Raw genomic sequence first — 20,353 nt, 5'->3', positions numbered from 1 at the left:
TTTTTATTTGTCATCTAACGAAATTTGTGTAGGAGGCATGCGTTACTCCATATTCGTTTTTATAGATTATATTAACAAATTTGAAAGGAAATATGTTCGTTTCGTGCATACGTAACTAAAACGAGTTTTTTCGATAAATTTTCGTCTAATTTTGTTAATTTTCTAATTTTTCTCATACGCTGTAATATTATTATATAATAATTATAGTCAGTATATTGTCGGCGATTTTAAAAGGGACGCTCTCTTTTCTAAAAAGCTCGATCGTGCATTCATTTCAAGAGTTTTACCCTCTTGAAGTAATGCTCCGACAAAAAAAGAAGACAGAACGAAAAATATAAAGAGAGAGAGAGAGAGAGAGAGAGAGAAGACGAGGGAGAGCATCCCTTTCCATTTTTGCGGCACGCCTGGCCAACAATACGACAAAGCATCGACATTATTTATAACGGTCGTTCGTTAAAGAGGAAAGCTCTGGAGACTCTAGAGAATGGTTGCACACGAGCAAGAAAGAGTGAGAGTGAGAGAGAGAAAGAGAGAGAGAGAGAGAGAGAGAGAGAGAAAGAATGGACGAAAACGAATATCACGTTGCATTCGAGACTTTTCAAATTTGTAATCGCGTAAAATTTTATATAATAATGTTCTGCCAGTAAAGCGTGTCGACGTGGTGGCCAAAGAAAACATAAACAAAAAAAGGAAAAGAAAAAGGAAAAAAAAGAAAAACAGGATAGAAAAAAGAAAATTGTTAAAAAAAAAAAAGAAAAAAAGAAAAAAACAGAAAAAAATTGTTTGACCCGAGTTTATCGTAAAACATCGAAAGTTTTGATAACGATAACGACCGACTCGTTTTTGATTTATTTCGAACGGTGGAGTGCCTGTTTATGGTCCCTGCCTTTTACCCCTTTTTCCCCCATATATTTTTTTTCTTCCCAACTGGGACACGTCGTCGGAGTACGAGCATGAAAATATATGAAGTGTGTTAATCGACGGGGCTCTCGGCGATGCTTGTCGGTCCATATTGCGTGTGACGAATTAATAAAAAGGAGGAGAGCTCGTTGTTGATATAATCACTCGCGTTCGAATGAATTTCAGAATGGTTATTTATTATTATTTCGTTACACATAAACGAAATAAACCACAGAGTTATAACGCGTAAATAACGTGGACGGTAGTAATCCGTTCGTTGTTCCTTTGTCCAATGATGGTTGATTTAGCATTCAAGAGACCCGACGCAAAATTTATATATTTTTCGGGCCTCGTTAATATATATATATATATATTTAAAAAAATTTTTTTTATGTATTATTTATACTTTTATATTATTTAAAGTAATATATTTTAGTTAATACAAGCGACAAAGTGAAAAAATACATTCGCTCAAATTCGATATTATTGTCGTCAAAGATTAAAATAAAAATTTTATACACATACACTCACACACACCACACACACACACACACACACACACACATATATATATATATATACATCGATCAGAAAGATGTTTAATTAAATTTATTGCATTTTAATATAGATATATATTTTTATAGCCGATATTTTGAAGGGCCCATGTTTTACATTGGGCCCGAGGCGACCCGACTGGCCTCTTCCATCGGCTGTGCGTAAATCCGTCGGTTCTTTTTTTAAGTTTTTTTTTTCTTTTCCTTTTTTTCCCCATTTTCACGGACGCTGCGAGGAGTTTTGGACCGTAATGCGTCATAATGCGTCGCGTCTCGAGAAAAAAAGTCCCTTCGGTGCTTTGTAAAGGAACGCGTTTTTCGGCAAACTAGAGAAAGAGGACTGGAGAAAGATGAACGGAAAAAAAGGAGTCTTTCTCTTTTTCTCTCTCTCTCTCTCTCTCTCTTTCTTTCGAGTGGGTAAACTTCGAGATAAATGTGACACCTTTTATCGTCCAACGTAATAAATACCTCTCTTCATCTATAAAACAAACGACCAAAGGACTTGCGATCTCCCAACACCATCAACCCCTCCCACCAAATCTCTCTCTCTCTCTTTCTCTCTCTTTCTCTATTATCTTTTCGTCTTCTTTGCTCTTGTAACGTTACAATCTACGAAGGAAAAAAAAGAGAAAAAAGAAAGAGAGAGAGAGAGAGAGAGAGAGAGAGAGAGGGGGTGGAAGGGAGGACAAAAATGATCGCACACAAAGCTAACCACGTTTTTCTCCCTTTTATTAGATATACATATTCATACACATATACATATATATATATAAATAAAAGAAATATAATAATAATAAAAAAAAAAAGAAAATAAATAAAAAAAAAAAAAAAGAATAAAAGAGGGAAAAGAAAAATAAGCTTAATAGCTTTTAACGTATTTTCCCAGTATTATCCTAGTTCTTTAACCGTACCGTCGTCGCTTCCTACTACCCCTTTATCCGATTTCTCCCTTGGCTCGTTTCGTTTCGTTTCTTTAATCCACTCTTCTCTTCTATTCTCTTCCCCTTCTCTTCTCTCATTCTCTCTCTCTCTTTTTTCCGACTCTCTTCTCTCTTTGTCTCCTATAGAAATCCGTCGGCTAACAACAACGATTTACATCGTTTTTTCTCTCTTTCTCTCTCTCTCTCTCTCTCTCTTTCTTTCTTTCTGAAGGTTACTCGATAACATAGTCAACCACATTGTGTTGGCTTTACTCAAAGTATAATTCAACACACGAATACACATATACACATACCATACACACACACGGTGGTCCTTTCAAATGTTAATCGTATATTCGTTTGTACGTTTAAAATCTAATTCTTTAAAAAGCAATATCTATGATAATATACATATAGATATATATATACATAAACATATGTATTATTTTTATAGCAATGAATTTTTATTGAAAATCAAAGAAATGTTCATCCTCCTTCGTTATTATAAATTTCTAATGATCGAGACTCCTACAAAGCTTTCCTCGCGAGGACTCGAAATTTTCGAAAATTTTTATTCTGAAGTTTTAATTAATATCTTGAAATTTTCACCCTCTATTTATTTACGTATCTATCTATCTATCTATCTATCTATCTATCTATCTATCTATCTCTTTCGTTTTCTCTTTCTCTCTTCGTTCGCGTCTCTTTGTCCTTAACCCGTTCTATTCACGTCCGTCGTCTTCGTCGTCTTCGTCGTCGTCGTCGTCGTCGTCGTCGTCGTAGTCGTAGTCTTAACGCTCTAATTATCATTAGTGCTGAGCGGACGGATGTCTCGTAATGTAGCGCCCGTTCTCTCATCCCTTATAACACTACCCTGTGACCCCCTTTGTCACTAGCTTCGCCCTATTCTTCGTCTCTACCTCTTTTACTTCCACCCTCTCCCACCCCTCATTTGTCGGATATATCGTACTACGGAAGAGTTCCTTGCTAAGTCGCTAGAAGATATTACTTGTTAGGTATCGTACTAATCTCTTCGTTTTCTAATGATCCCAATTCGCGGAGGGAGAAGAAATAAAAAAATAAATATTGAAAATCAGAATGATCGAAAGTGATATCGATCTGAAAACTTGGAGAGAAAACTGTTTATCGATCGATTGATAAAAAAAAAAAAAAAAAGATTAATAATCATGATAATCAAAATCAAATGAAAATACAAATAATAATAAAAAAATATATGGTAAAAAACGGAAAAAAAAGAAAGAAAGACAAAGAAGAAAGAAAGAGAGAAGGAAAAAGAAAAACTTTTGTTCCGCTATCGTCGGCATCAAATTGTTGCGGGAAACGCCTCTTTTGACCGGGTGAGTCAAGCGGGAGGAGGGTTGGAGTATTGCGACTTGTTTGGATCCCGCGAGAACGCGTTCGTGAGGGTCGTAGCCGCTGAAGGTTTGGGGTCTCTCTAAGTAGATTTCAAGTGGAAGATTTATATAAACGGGCCGATACAGTTTACAAACGTTCCGACGTACTTACTTACGTGGAAAGATTGACGTTCCTTATTTTTTGGTCATATAGTTTTGACGTTATCTGTTACGTCTTTTTCTTCCTTTTCTTCTTTTTCTTCTTCCTTCATATTTCTATACTCGTTTTATAAGAAAAAAAAAATATTACATATCGAATCTTTCGTGTTCGCTTGTTAAAAAATTGCTTTTCAATTTTACTTATTTTTTCGCAATTATTTTCTTTCTGTTTTTTTTTTTTTTTCTGTATTTTCTGATTAGAAAAGATCGATCGAGCGAGTAGAAGGATTTGTTTGATACCGATTCGAATGGAAGGATTTTGTATTGAGCGTAGTGCGAGTTCTCAAGAGAGTGGCGCCAAGGGAACAAGAGAAATATGAAACAGTCTTGTTTTCTCGTAAATCAGTTAGAAATTCCCCTCGGATGAGAGGGGATCGTAGTTGGTAGGGTCGAGACTTAAGAGGTGACTTCAACCCCGACCGGTTCTCTCTCTAATGACTACCCCATGAACGGCAACAGCAACTCTGCCACCGTCACCATCAACCGTGTGCCCGTGGTCGCAATTCATTCCTTACTGTCATTCGCCTGGTATTCTTGACTCTTTGATATCAATCATTGGTCGTCGTAGTCGTAATCGTTTCTCGTGTATTATAATCTACTAACGATAAAAAAAAAAAAAAAAGGACAGAAGAAAAAGAAGATAAGATTTTTGTAAAGGTAACAAGTACGAATACAAATTCTTTCATTGAAAAATTCTTTCATCGAAAAATTCTTTCATTGAAAATCTCTCATATAATATGTACGTGTTTTAACTACCGACTATACGAATCGTAGCTCTCGCTTTTTGTCGAAACCCTAACGGATATTACGTACTATAGAGATTATTTGAAGCTGAAGATTTTAACTGCTACAATATGTTCTGTAATAATCTGTAATAAGCAAACTGAATGATATGTGAATAAGTAGACTCGTTTTTAAATATGCGTTATCGTTTATTATGGTATGGATAATAGGGGTGTGTGATATATCATTTATATATATATATATATATATATATATATATATATATATATATAGTTTTATTCTTTCATTCAGATAGAAACACTTGTATTATAAAAATTATTATATTTATATCTCCTAGATGATTTAATCTTTTTCTTTTTTTTTTGTTTTTCATTTTTAATATTTTCTCTCTCTCTCTCTCTCTCTCTCTCTCTCTCTCTCTTTCCTTTTCTCTGAACTATTGCTTTCTTCGAATAATGGACGCAGAAAGAAAGATAACTTCCAAGAGCTCGTTTCGAATGGACGACTTTCTAATGTTCACTCTTCCTCTCTTTTACGGAGATACAACTACTCTCTCTCTCTCTCTCTCTTACTCTCCCTCTCCCCAAACCATTCCCTTGAGCTAGATTTAAATACGTGACTAATGTCTCGCTCCTTGTAGACCAGGTATTTACAGAAAGACGAGAGAGACGAGAGAGAGCCTTTCTGGCTCTTTAGCAACGTTTCTTGAAATGTGTTAAGTCGCGAGACAAAGGAAGAAGAAGAAAGAAAGAGAGAGAAAGCAAAGTAGAGATAGATAGATAAATAGAAAGAGAAAGAGATAATACGAAGATTCGAAGATACGAGTGTGACGAGATGACGATCAATCTCTTTTAATGGATCCTTCGAAGTTTTGTCAAGGATTAGATGAAGCCGGCTTGAAGTAAAGGAAAAGGCCGGATTTGCACTGTATCGAAGAAACCACGGTTTTACTTCATTTGTCACCGAGCACGAATCTAAAACGAGACAGCGAACTAATTCTTTCCACGGTTCGATAATAATTTCTTATCTTTATCTCTCTCTCTCTCTGTTTTAACCCTTTGTGGTCCTCTACTTCGGAGATCTCACTCGAGACCGAGCCGATTAAAAATAATTTCTACAAAAAGTCAAGCGCCCGTGCAAGAACCGGATGAATGAAAAAAATAAAGAGTAAGAGGAAGGGAGAAAGATAGATAAAGAAAAAAAAAAAAAGCCGAAAATAATGATAACCATTCGTTAAAAGTACAATTCTTCGGTGAGTCGTTAGACTTCAGGAAATTCGTTGCATTCAGATAAACGTTCTGGACACGCTCGTTCGTTCGCATTATTTCATTCGGAATATTCGGACACGTTCGTGCATACTTACATATATATATATATATATATATATATATATATATATATATATACATACATACATACATATCGTTTCGACTGGAATATTAGCCATTTTTCCATTGTGTCCGAGGATTTTTATAATTTTCGAGAGACAGTTCGGCCCGCATTAGCGGTAAGCTCGCGAACTTCTTTCTTTTTTCTTTCCTTTCTTTCCTTTTTTTCTTTCCTTCTTTTTTTCCCTTTTTTTTATCATTTTCTTCAATGGGATCGTAATTACGCGGCCCACTAGACGTTGCTTTTCGTTCGTATGTTCGTTCGTTCTTCCCTTCTATCATCCCTCTTCCTCCCTCCCACTTTCCACCCACTCACCTTCCCCCTCTCCCTTCTCCACCCTTCCCCATTCGTTCCTAACTTCCTCTACTTCCTTCCGCTCGCGTGTTTCATCCTCTTCTCACCCTCCTCGCATATCTACCCTCTCTTCGTTCTCTCTCTTTTTATTTCTATCTCTTTCCTCTTCCCTCTCTCTCTCTCTCTCTCTCTCTCTCTCTCTCTCTCTCTCTGTATTTCCCTCTTTCTCTTTCTTCTATTTTATTCCACGTCGCTCGACGAATCTCCAACGAATCTCCAGCTGCGGTCCGACGAAACGCGCGGGAAAACGAAACGAACACGTCGAAAGGCGCCTCTAACCGACGACGAGAAAAGAGACGACGCATGTCGCTCTCGTTTCTACTCTCTCTCTCTCTCTCTCTCTCTCTCTCTCTCTTTTTCTCTGTCTCTTTCTCTGTCTCTCGTCTCTCTGCTTTCTCTCCTCCACCACCCTCAAATAATGCGATCGCCATCTGGAAGCTTCCTCTCTACTTACCCTCCTCGCGGCTCTACACAGCTCGCTGAATACCTTCTCTCGGAGAGTGCACCCTTCTGTTTCATACATATTCGTTAAGTTATTTTCGCGGCTGCTGATACTCTGTCTCGTCAAAAATGAAATTCACCGTGCTGTCGACTCGTGCCGTAGAGGTGGACGAGGAGGAGAAAGAGAAGGAGGAGGAGGAGAAGGAGGAGGAGGAGGAGGAGGTAGAAGGACGGAGAAGGAGAAAAAAAAAAAGAAAAAGAGAGTAGAGAAGAGGGGAAAAAAATGAACGAAAGAGAAGAACAAAAAAAAGAGGAGAAGGGTAAAACAAATATTCAACATCGAAGCTCGATTAATATTTTGATATTCCGATACATGTGGGCACCCGGGGGTGGGAATGAGTAAATCAACAAATTTTTTTTATACGAATATAAAAGAATTTTTGAGGAGCGTCCGGATGACTTAAAAGAAAAAAATTAGAAAAGATAAAACAACTTCGTGTTCGATTGTTTATCAAGGATTTTACTTTGTCTTTTCTTTTTCTTTCTTTCTTTTCTTTTTTTTTTTTTGCTCTTATCTTTCTTCGTCCTTTTCAATTTTTCTTTTTTTTTTTTTTTTTCGAAAAACCTACGGGCCAGAGGCATTGTCCGTTCAAAGTTAAAACTGGATATAAATTATTGCGAAAATGTTTCCGTAAATAAGAGCCGGAACGAAATGTGCCGCGCGGTTTTGCGGCTTCCGTCTTTCGCCATAGAGAGAAAGAGAGAGAGAGAGAGAGAGACAGAGAGAGAGAGAAAGAGAGAGATAGAGAGAGAGAGAGAGAAAGAGAGAGAGAGAGAGAGAAAGACAGAGAGACAAAGACAGAGACTGGTTTCGACTTTCAAGAGGGTGGCGACTCGACTGGGTGGGATTATAGAGCTTTGCCGGGATATCAATTATAACCAGAAACAGTTATTCCGTGCACCGAAACCCTTTCTCTGGCCCTTTCGAACCCCTCTCCCCGTTCTCTCCTCCTCCATCCCTCTTTCTCTCTCTCTCTCTCTCTCTCTCTCTCTCTCTCTCTCTTTCTCATCCCTTACACCGTCCCGACCGTTCCTAATCCTCTGTAAATTATATTATTTTCACTGTTTGTTTACCGGTCTCCCTATTCTGTTCCCGTCTGCGCAGGATTTGCGGCGACTTTCGGGCTTTCGTCGTGTTTCGCCCTTTCCGCACGCGGACTCCGTATTAAAATCATTATCAGGCACGCCGTTTTCGATGGAAATCGGACGATCCCTGTTCTCTCTCGCTCTCCTCGATTTACTCGTTTGATTTTCACTTGGATATTATCCTATAAGAGGATCAAATGATGTTCCTTCGTTTTCCTTTTTTTTACGGTTAATATATTTCTTCAATTATGATCGTTCGTTAATTCACAAATAACGTTAAATATCGTACAGATATATTTGCAATAACTATGAAATAATTATTAAGTAGTTATACTGTATATTCCCCTTATGTCGAACTTTCATTTCGATATTTTCATTGATCGTTCGGAAAATGTTTTTTCTTTCATTTCTCTCTCTCTCTCTCTCTCTCTCTCTCTCTCTCTCTCTACTTTTTTACACTTTTCTCTTTTGATTTATTAGAAAAAGTAAAGAAAATTAGTCAAGTCGTTAACGATCAATAATAAATCGACGGAAAAGAGGAAGTAATATATCATTTTTTCCTCTACCATTTCTAATGATTCTAGTGTTTTTTTTTTTTTTTTTTTTTATCACAACGAACGAATCATTTCGTTTGATATTAACGATTTCCCAGGCACGAAAGCTTCAACGCGTTCTCGTATAACCGAGGACGATGATTCTATGAAGGCAAAGAAAAAAAGAAAAAAGAAAGAAAGAAAGAAAAAAGAAAATAAAAAAAAAGAAAAAGGAAAAAATAGAAAAAAAGTAGAAAAAAAGAGACAGAGACAGAGAGAGAGAGAGAGAGAATCTCACGAGGCGTAGAATTTTTTCCGCCTTTACACCCCTTTAACGCCTTTATTTCCCTAGGTATATCGCGTTACCGGACGCGGCCGGCGTAGACGCTATTATGCAAATGTACGAGGCGAAACGGCCTGGACCTGACTATGATCGTTCCGAGACAAACCCCTTCTCTTTCTCTCCTCCTCTTCTTCCCCACCTCTATTCCTCCTTTTCCTCCTCCTTCTCCTCCATTTCCTCCTCCTCATCGGCCCAACGTTCGCGCCTACTCCTACGAGGGTAGTTTGTAGCGGCGAGGGTAAACGTTGTCGTTGTTAGCGCGATACGCACGTGCACTGCCTCTAAACACTCGTTGATATTTCGGCTAACTTATTTCCGTATGGTTATCGTGATCGTTCCGCTGAATGTAACGCATGTAATGCACTTATGAAAAATTCACCCCCTACGGTATCATTCTTTTATTTTATTCTCTTTTTTTTCTCTTTCTTTTTTTTCGTCTTTCTTTTATTCTACAGTGAAAATCAATTATTAGAATGTCGAAACGTCGATCAAAATAATCGAAGACATTTGAATTTTTGTATTTCGCGGGTAGTCATTATCACTGCAAATATCCATATTCACTGTTTAAAGGAATCTGTCGAGGGATGATAGATTCGTCGATATTTAAACTACCTGTGTAACAAATTCATTTAAAATCGAAACGACGAATATATATATATATATATATATATATATATATATATATATATATATTTAAAAAAAAAAGAAAGAAAGAAAGAAAGAAAGTTACATTTGCTTGACTAGACGGATAACGAGTTAATCACAATATGATAACAATTATCTTCTTACACTTTTTAACATAGCCGTATTTAATCGATAATTTTATAATTGGGTCAATGCGTAATGGCCTAGTTAAGATCATAAAATCAGTATCTCGTCAAAAGCTTGACCGAAGCTCATCGTTGTTAGGCCAATAAGAGAAATCCTAAGAGACAGAATACGAAGGAAGAAAACATTAGATATATAGGAATACACACAGAGAGATAGAGAGAGATAGATAAATAGAAAGAGAGAGAGAGAGAGAGAGAGAGAGAGAGAGAGAGAGAGGGAAGGAGAGAGTGAGTGAGAATTCGCTGGTTGGTAGAGATGCGGTGGTAGTGTTGTTGGGGTGATAGCACTTGGGGGTGGGTGTTTACTTTTGGTGTTGGGCAAGTAGCGCCCGGCATGCATGGCTCCCTCTGATAGCAAACAGCGAGTATCGATCAGTATGACTCTGGTAAACAACTATTGTAGAGTAGTATAGTATAGAATGTGCTTCGTCCCTTTCGAGCCCCTTTCGAGCCTCCCTTCGAGTCTCTCTTCTCGCCCACGCGCAACTTGTCCCGCAAAGACCACCTCTCCCTTCTCTTCACCTCTTCCTCCTCTTACTCCTACTCCTACTCCCACTCCTCTTCCTCTTCCTCTTCCTCTTCCTCTTCCTCTTTCTCCTACTCCTCCTCCTCTCCCTTTAGCAACCCCTTCGTCCTGTGTACCAACCGGGTGTCCACCCATTCCTATCCGCAACAACGCTACCGTATACTCGCGATATGCTTGCTTACGTGCCACCCAGGGCCGCCGCGACTTCGCATCAGCAAATTTTCGGAATTCCAAGATGAGATCTTGAATGGATTCAACATCAATGAATTTTCTTTTTAATAATCTCCTTAATTGTATCGGTCAGAATATGAATCTTTTATTTTCCAATGTTATACCTGCAATTATACAATGTTGATTATTAGATGTATTTACTAAAGGGGTTTAAGGTATTCAAATGAATATATCGATCCGTAATATCAATTAACTGATTCTTATATGATTCTTATTTTTTAATCTTTTTTTTTATTCTTGTTTTATCTTGCTTTTTTTTTTTTTTTTTTTTTTTTTTTTTTTTTTTTTTTTTTTTATTATTATTGATCCGATCTTTGGATCGGTTTTAAAAAAGTATGGGGACGATTAGCGACACTTTCTGTTTGTTATTTATTTATCTTTGCGTTTGTATTTCTCTTTTATTATAGAATCGAGTTTATGGTTTACTTCTTGTGGAAGAACTTGATGGAATTTATTCTATTAATTAATATTTATGCATTGGCAAAACGAATTTTTGGATTTTGTCGTAATTTTATTTATTTATTTTTTTTTTTTTTTTTTTGATTTTGGGATATTAGTGAAAATGGAAAAATTGAAATTTTCCCAAGCGAAATCCGTCCCTGTCGAGGATGCTAATCATCTTGGCGAAGGGTGTCTGAAATTGTCGCCCCATGGAGAGCAGCTATGGAGCACGACGCGGCCCTCTCCGAGACTCACCCTAACGGCTCGCTTAACCAAACAACCCTGATAAATTATGCAAAAATCAACAACACTACGAAATGCACCTCTCTCACTTTCTCTATCTCTATTTCTCTCTCTCTCTCTCTCTCTCTTTCTCTCTCTCTTTCCTCTAGATTGAGGTTGCTACGATTTACTCAGCTCGTCCATAACTTTGTATCTCTTTGTCTCTTTCTCTCTTTCTTTCTCTCTTTGCTCTTTGTATGAATTAATATCTAATAACATCTATCGGATAAATTTTAGATCGTAGTAATTGAAAAATTTTTTTCTCGATCTATATGAATATTTTCACTATGAATATTACATTATTTTATATATTTTCTATAGCATCGTCTCGTGCAGCTTTATTAAATATCTACGAGTTGTTCGTTAAATATTAGACGAATTAGTAGATGATAACAGAGAATGAGAGAAAACTTTTTGAACGTGATTACGTCAGCTTTAGTATCATTCGAAAAATACGATAGAAATTATGCGACGAATACATAGAAATATTTATAATAAAATACGATATATCGTCGAGAACAAAATGATAGTAATTGTCTTTCATATTTTGCATAATTAATACGACTAATAACGTAGATAAAATTTTCGGTAAAAAAATACTTAATTAAGAAGAGAATTCAAAAAAAAAAAAAGAAAGAAAAAAGATTACCGATTCGACGATACTGGTACATTTTATGATTCATATCGGTAAAAATAAAAGAATGAAAAAGTGGAAAAAAATTCCGAAAAAATTTCCAAAAATTCCGAAAAGAACCTTTAGCTCGCGTAGAGAGAGAGAGAGAGAGAGAGAGAGAGAGAGAGAGAGAGAGAAAGAGAGAGAGAGAGAGAGAGAGAGAGAGAGAGAAATGAAAAATCTATTTTTTTTCCCCTCGTAGATTTGACAATCCGATCGACCGACGAATAAAAGAAATGCCGTATGTATGTATTTATAAACACAAACAGTTGTAACAATTCGACGATACATCGTACGTACTATATATATATATATATATAGAGAGAGAGAGAGAGAGAGAGACATAAACATATACACACATAAATATCTACATTCAGTTATACCGATCGAGGCGTGACAGTGCGATCAAATTGTGGCGGAAGGAGGATCGTTTTATTTTGATATAAATCAACCGAGTTAAAGTGAGAGTACGTGTCATTCGCGTTCACTCGTACACGCACACACAGACGTATACGTTGACGTGCGCGCGCGTGCACGTTAACCTGTGTCGACGAAAAGCGATCTCGATATCTACGGAAACATACCACCTATAGATACGTACTACATATCACTGTGTTGGTACATATGAATGAGTGAGTGAGTGAGTGAGTGAATGCGTGAGTGCGTGCGTGCGCGAACCGTGAAATCCGCAGGCCAATAAACGAATACAAGCGGGCGTACGCGTGAGAATAAAATCCGTCGCTAAACTCCGTGCAACAGGTGTTGGACGGCTATTGACAATCTTTTCATCAGTATGACGCCGTGTTTGCGCGATATTTCGTTGAATTCTCGGTCGCTTTGAAAGCGACAGCTACAGAGAGAGAGAGAGAGAGAGAGAGAGAGAGAGAGAGAGAGAGAGAGAGAGAGAGAGAGAGAGAGAGAGAGAGAGGGAGAGAGAGAGAGAGGAGAGAATTGGAGAAAAAGATAGATAGAGAGAGAGAGAGAGAGAGAGAGAGAGAGAGAAAGAGAGCCAACAGAGAGAATCGACTGCGATTTCGAGTCGTGCGTTCGTTAACTTTCCCATGTGATTTTCGATCATTGATCACCATGAAATAAACATTATCTCTTCGTTAATTTTTTTTCTTTTTCTTCTTATGCATATATATATATATATATATATATATATATTCTATTTCACATATGTATATCTCAACTATAACTAGCTGTGTATGCATATACAGTTACGAGGCATACTGCATTGCTTTAAGTTGAGAGTTGTTCTGAAAATAGGCCAGTGTGTATCTTCGATCGAGATATTTCAAACTTGTCTGTCTCATTTATTCTCTCTCTCTCTCTCTCTCTCTCTCTCTCTCTCTCTTTCTTTCTCTGTGTGTGTGTGTCTGTCTCTCTCACTCTCTCTATTAGGAATCGTTATCAATGCGAACGCGTTAGTCGTATTCGCTCGACATTGTCCTGGCCGGTCGAGCGAAGAGAAATAACAGGGAGCACAACTACAACCATAACAACAACAACAACAATAACAAGCAAACAACAACAACAACAAACAACAACAAACTAGTCGATCCGAAGTCCTTGCGAACGACCTGCTTTCTCCGCATTGTGTCCATGCCTCACCCTCTGTTATCGCTCCGAATATAGCTCTGACAGTTTCGATCTTGCCTATCACGTTTTACCTTCTGCTCTCTTTTCTCTCTTCCTCTCTCTCTCTCTCTCTCTCTCTCTTCTCTCTGTATTTTTTTTTTACTTTTTTTTCTTTTTCACAAGTATGCGCACATGTATATGTGCGTACGTATAAATGTTTTACTTTTAATATCTTTATTATACGTTTCAGACGTATTGCTCCTACTTGCTCAAATATATTTTAATTAATTAACTTTTTTGTTTATTTTTCAATTCTTTCTTCATTATTATTTCAAATGTTTCGTTTAACATCTAACATTATTATACTTTCTTTCCCTTTATTTTTATCATCGAAAGATATTCTCGTGCGAAATTATCAATAGGTTAACCCTCGATTAGATTTATATAGAATTGGGATAGAATTTTAGGTAGGAGTTTATCGAGATGATTTTTGTATTTTTCCTTTCGTTCTTTTTTTTTTTTTTTTTTTTTTGTTTTTTTTTTGTAAAAGGAGTCATGATAAATTATATAACAGTAATCATTTTGAACTTGTTCGTATTAATTAACGAGCCGCGATTAATTTATTCATATTTACGTAGACATGCGAGTCGTATCGTTCTAGCTGTCTTCACGAAGTGATTATTAAGGTAAACAATATTTGAATCATCCTCTATCTCTTTCTCCCTCCCCCCCCCCTCTCTCTCTCTCTCTCTATCTCTATAATTTACATTTATTTCTTCTTTAATTTAGACAAATTTATATCTCACTTTCTGAGATACAAAATATTTCTTATTTATCCTTACATTTGTCTCTTAGCTTCACTTTTTTTTTTCTTCATTTCTCACATTTTTTATTTCTCGTTTATCGTAGCGAAACCAAACAATAAGAAATAATTTTTTTTCTTTTTATATATACTTCCTTATATATATATATATATATATATATATATATATATATACATATATATGTGTACACACACGCACACACATATACTTTTTAGCTACACCTGTTATTTGCCATGCGTCCCCGTTGGCATCCCTCGCTCGCCAGTACCGATCGTTGGCTATCGTCAAAGGCGACGATTAAAAAGAAGCACGACGTTTATACGCTCGTACGTACATACGTAGATACGTAGTACATACGAGAGAATCGAATTAGCACGAGGTATTTCGTGCCCGTGGGGTGGACGTATCTGCCGTATAGCAGAGTATAGACATCCATGTAGTTATTGTTATCGATTCGACCTACTCGTAAGACCAGACTAAAGCTGACCTATTCCGACGTCTCTCGTCCGACGTTTCGTACGTCCCTATCGTTGTTCTCTTCCTTTTCTTTATTTTTCTTTTTTTTTCTCTTTTTCTTTTTTTTTTTTTTTTTTTTGTTTAATAGAAAACATCAGCGATCGAGTAGATCGATCTATCTATCGAGGGATGTTTTACTTGTTATAAATCAACATTTGAAATTAAACGCATTATTAACGTAAACGATACTACGGATACTATCCGATCGATTTATTCGTCGCATTTCATTTCTTGATTAGTCTTCTTCTTTCCTCTTCGATTCTTTCTTTCCTTTTTTTTTCTATATTTTATTTTAATCTTTTTATTATTTTTATTTTTCGCACGATATGTAATAAAAGATTACGCGTATTCTCTTAATGAAGACGAAAACTGAATAACGAAGGCGTAGTAATAATAAACGAAAAAATAAAATATCATGAAGTCTCTGTATCATTCCGTTCGTCCAATACCATAACAAATATTCCGCGTAATTATCTAATCTCTTATACACCAGGATTACGACATTGAATTTGTCATTGATGAAATTATATCAAAGAGAAGAGGAACAAAACAAGAGGAAATGTTATTAATAAAAAATATGTAGATCGTATGGGTTTAGATGGATGGGTTTAGATTTATCATTATTCGCATATTAGAAGGATGTGTTCTTTTATTAAACAAAGATTGGAATAAATAAACAAGAAAGTAGATACTTAGGTGGAAGGTGAAACTAAAAAGAAAAAGGAGAAGAAGACTAAGAAGAGAAAGAATAAGACTGAAAGGAGAAGGAGAAGGAGTTGGAAAAGGAGAAGAAGAAGAAGAAGAAGAAGAAGAAGAAGAAGGGGAAGGAGAATAAGAAGAATAAAATGATAAGTAGAAGTAAGAGAGAGAGAGAGAGAGAGAGAGAGAGAGAAGGTAGATGGGAGGAGAGAGTGTTCGCGAGGGCGCAAAGAAGATAAACGAAGTCGACGTGGTGGGGGATCGTGTTAGAGAGAGAGAGAGAGGGAGAGAAGAGAGAGAGAGAAAGAGAAAGAGAGAGATAGAGTGAGAGAGTAAGAGTGAGTGAGTGAGATGGGCATAGAGCGGGAACGAAACGCACAGTGCGCCGACTCAGTAGCCGCGTGCTCGCGAGGACCGGAGGGTTTCGCGGCTAAGCTGCCGCCGAGCGTCGCACAGTCGCGACGGCAGCCACCGGCGCGCGGTACCCCCTATTCTTCATCGGCACGCATATAGAGAAAAAGAAAGAGAAAGAGAGAGAGAGAGAGAGAAAGAGAGAAAGAAAAAGAGAGAAAGAGAGAGAGGAGAGGAGAGGAAAGAGAGAAAGAAAGAGAGGACGAATATATAAATATACATATATATATATATATATATACATACACGTTATATATATATATATACATATATACATATATATATATTTATATATATATATATATTTATATATATATATATTGTTAAAAAACGGTTGAAAATTTGTTTCGAAACGAGAGCGTTGTCCGCGAAGAAAAACGTTTTTTCTTTTCTCATCGCCGTGACCGAGGACGAAGAGGAAATAAATAATATTTCAAGAGTCGTGACAACTTCTATACAGAGAGAGAGAGAGAGAGAGAGAGAGAGAGAGAGAGAGAGAAAGAGGGTGAGGGAGAGAGAGAGAGAGAGAGAGAGAGAAGTCTCTTCTCTCTTCTCTGCATCAAAACGATCAACAACAACGAGAGTCCGTCGTCGAGTAGGAAATCATCGTTCGGGGGCTTCTTTTTTTCGACGGGAGAACGGGAGAAAAAGAGTGGTTGCTTTTCATTGCTAGTGTTATCTTCTATTAACGTTATTCCTCTCTCCCTCTATCTGTATCTCTTAGTTTCTCTTTTGCCGCCGGCCGGCATACACGTGGCTCTCGGCGTGACAGCGCGCGCGGTGTTTCTGATACAAAGAGAGAAAGAGAAAGAGAAAGAGATAAATAAAGAGAGATAAAGAGGAACGGAGATAGTAAAGGATAGAGAGAAGATACGGATATAGAGGGTGAAACGAAGGGTGAAATAGGGAGAAAATTCGGAGAGGTGGCAAAGAGACGGAGGGGAGTGAAAGGGGGTGGGTGGGAGGAGGACAGGCCTGGCAGAGGGAAGAAGAGATAAATACGGGAAAAGAAAGAAAGAAAGAAAAAAGAGAAAGAAAAATAGAGAAAAAAAGTGCAAAAGAGAGAGGGAGAGAAAGAGATAAAGAGAGAAAAGAAGAAAGAAGAAAGAAAAGAAGAAGGAAGGAAGAAAAGGAAGGAAGGAAGAAAGGAAGGAAGGAAGGAAGGAAGGAAGGAAGGAAGTTTATCCTCTCTTGATTATCCTTCGGCGAGGCGAGAAGGACGGAGCAACAACGACCGACAGCAACCACGAGCGAGTCGACGAGGAGGAAGCGGGACATGCTGGAGCCACGCTGGAGACCCGTCCAGGTAGCCTTACTCATCCTGCAACACTACTTCCGTCTTCACTGCACTGCCTGCCTGATCGCCTGCCTGTCTGTCTGCCTGCCTGCCTGCCTGCCTGTTTGCCCGACTGCCTGTCTGCCTACCTGCTCATCTTCTGCGAATTCGCTAACGCGAGATTTTCACTCGTGGCATTATAAAAAAGACTCTCTCTCTCTCTCTCTCTCTCTCTCTCTCTCTCTCTCTCTTTCTATTTATCTATCTCTCTCTATCTCTCTGTTTTTCTTTCTCTCTCTTTCTCTGTCCCTATCTCTATCTCTCTCGTTCTTCGTCACGCACCTGCTTTTCCCCATCGCTTATACCACGTGGTGTTTATGACACACACGTATAATATAATTATAACGAGAATGCAATATACGTACAATTATATATACATACATACGTACATATATATATATATATATATATATATATATATATAGGTATATTCCATTAATGTTATGTATTTGTCGGATATCAATGAAAGATTCGGTTATATCGTAACGACCTTGTCCAAAGACGTCACAAGGATATCGATCCGACCAGAGAACGATGGACGGACGTATGCTTCTAAAAACCTTAGCGAATACTGTAGAAAACAATGCGTCGTGGCAATGGCAAAGAAATCGATCGTACATAGTATGTAAGTACTTACTTTACGCGACGAGGAATGCGAACAACTCGAGCGAGAGCAAAACTCGTCTGATTACCGTAATCGTATATTCAGCGTTGTTTTCATCTTCCTCATCTCTCTCTCTCTCTCTCTCTCTCTCTCTCTTTCTTTCTCTCTCTCTGTTTTATAAAAAAAGAGTAAAGTTCGACGTTAAAGTTAAAGGGATAGGGGAATAAACGATTTACGTAGTACTTGTTTGTCTTCGTTTAACGTTTCGTTCCTCATCGTACTCGCGTGACAAAGCGTGAGCTTTTAATTCGCGCTTTGAAACTCCGTTGGTTAGTTTTCAGAGTTCTCTCTGTCTCCCTTTCATTTGTCTCTATCTCTTCAGAGAAAACTCGTTTTCGATAACGAGATGCCCGATGACAAATTCTCAAATAATCTTTGTCTCTTTTCTTTTTTTTCCTGCTTTCCTTCTTTTGTTCTCCTTCTTCTTCTCCTTCTTCTTCTTCCTCATCATCTCATAGAATATTCTAAACCTCACCAACGATTCACCTTCGTATTCGCTTCGTATTCTCTTTGCCCTAACATCGGGAAAATTCGTGGAAATGACAGCTTAACGATTCCGACAAGACGAATAGCTGTACGGGACGAGTAGAATGGTCGCCGAAATAAATCTCGCTACGCCGTTCCAAGATTAACTATGTTCGTGTAACTAAATACGTACCACGACTTAGAGTGTGCAGAAACAGTATACAGATTTTTACTAAAAATAATTCTTGGCAGGAGTAACCCGTATAGACCGTGACGTCGACTGGAGTTTGCTAATTATCTAATGCTAACGTGATTCATCGTAACGTTCACGTATTTGCCTTCTCTTCCCTCGATTTACTTGGAATCATTTTACTTTTGATCTCGTTCATACAAAGTACTTCTCCATTCCTTTCGTTATCGTTTACGAAAGTATCGCAAATAATTTTCTTATTCTTCCTTCTTTTATTTCTTTTTCTTTTCTTTTATTCTTTTTTCTTTTACGATCGTTCTAGCAATCTTTCGATGTATATCGATCGTTATTATCCGATCGATGTATACCGAAACAATTTCTTTTCGTTTCTTTCTTTTTTTTTTTATCTTGTCGGGAAGATAGAGCTCAGCGTCGTCGAAGGGGGTGGTTGGTCCGGGTTAGTGCCCGTAGACGGGAAAAGAGAGGGAGGAGGGGGTGAGGGGTGTAGGTCTTAGGATGGCGTAGGTGGTAGGAGACTGCAGGAGTCCCGGGTTGTAGTAGGTGGAACGAACGCGGAGACGGAGGCGGTCCTATCCTACTTGGGGGCGTTAAAGAAGCGGGTGGGGTTGACCACCCCTGGACGCGTCAACCCTTACACCCCTCTAGTCTCCGAAAAGGCTGCTGGTCCTGCTGGTTCCCTTCGATCCCATATTCTCCAATCGGGGTACCTCTCTTCTTCTACTACTACTGCTGCTGATACTACTACTACTACTACTCCTACTACTACTACTACTACTATTACTACTACTACTATTACTACTACTACTACTATTACTCTTTTTCTTTTTCTTTTTCTTTTTCTTTTTCTTTTTCTTTTTCTTCTTCTTCTTCTTTTTCTTCTTCTTCGTCTTTTTCCATCGCCAGCTCTCAAGCTTCCTCATCGTTGCCGACGTTGCAGCAGCCATCTGCGACATTTTCTCTTCGACATTTTAAAACGATATCAGCGAAAATTTCTAAAGCCATTGCAGCTTCATCGTGAACAACGTTTGGTGTCGCGATCGCGAGATTTTCTTTTCTTCTTCTTCTTCTTCTTCTTCTTCTCTTTCCTCTTTCCTTCTTCTCTTCTTCAAATTTTCTTCAAAATCATTCTGCTATCGATCAAGTCAATATCTGGAATCTTCTTCCTTTTTTCTTTTCTTCTTCATTATTATCATTTTTTTTTTTTTTTTTTTAAGAAAAACGATGGATAAGAGAAGGGGTGATACGGAGGTTAGGGGTAGGTAGGGGTGTCTCGTCGTATTTCTCCCATCATCCCCACCGAGGCTCCTTTCGAGATATACGTGGTTGCACGCACATGCGGTCTACGTTGTAGACGGAAGTAAATGCATAGACAACGTATATATATATATATATGTGCGCGCGCGTGTGCGTGTGTCCATGTAAGAGAGAGAGAAAGAGAGAGAAGACGCGTCGCATACACGCAAACGTTAAAGAGGAGACCAACCACACTTGCGCGAAGTGAAACCCCCGTTTTCTCGCGCTTGCTTGGCGCACAGCACAGCATCCCTCTTCGGCCACTTCCGGCCAAGCCTGGCTCCGCCCACTTTTATATTAATCACGTCTTGGTTCGCTCTCCTGCCTTCTGTTCTCCATCTTTCTTCTCCGGTGAGCGATTTCCTACCGCGAACGCCTGGGAACCACACCTTTGCCCGTTGGCTTATTCATGTCCCGGGTTTGCGACGCGAATCTTTCATCTCTCTCTCTCTCTCTCTCTCTCTCTCTCTCT

General features: G+C 38.1%; 1 protein-coding gene across 4 annotated transcripts in view; it reads left to right on the top strand.

Annotated features, from left to right (window-relative positions):
• Positions 1-20,353, top strand: part of LOC122630620 (forkhead box protein P1-like) — a 319,327-nt gene that overhangs the window by 36,428 nt on the left and 262,546 nt on the right. For 2 of the 4 annotated variants that reach the window (XM_043815319.1, XM_043815318.1), the window contains exon 1: positions 16,988-17,218. The exons of 1 other annotated variant lie outside the window; for it this stretch is intronic. In XM_043815319.1, the coding sequence (XP_043671254.1) occupies positions 17,189-17,218 (30 nt within the window). In that variant the 5' untranslated portion in view covers positions 16,988-17,188. Of the gene's footprint in view, positions 1-16,986; positions 17,219-20,353 lie in introns of those variants that run through there. One more of the 4 variants, XM_043815315.1, reaches the window with a different exon arrangement.

This window comes from Vespula pensylvanica, chromosome 7 (genome assembly GCF_014466175.1).
Source record: "Vespula pensylvanica isolate Volc-1 chromosome 7, ASM1446617v1, whole genome shotgun sequence".
In the NCBI taxonomy this organism is placed as follows: Eukaryota; Metazoa; Arthropoda; class Insecta; order Hymenoptera; family Vespidae; genus Vespula; species Vespula pensylvanica.
This window is presented reverse-complemented; position numbering and strand designations above follow the sequence as displayed.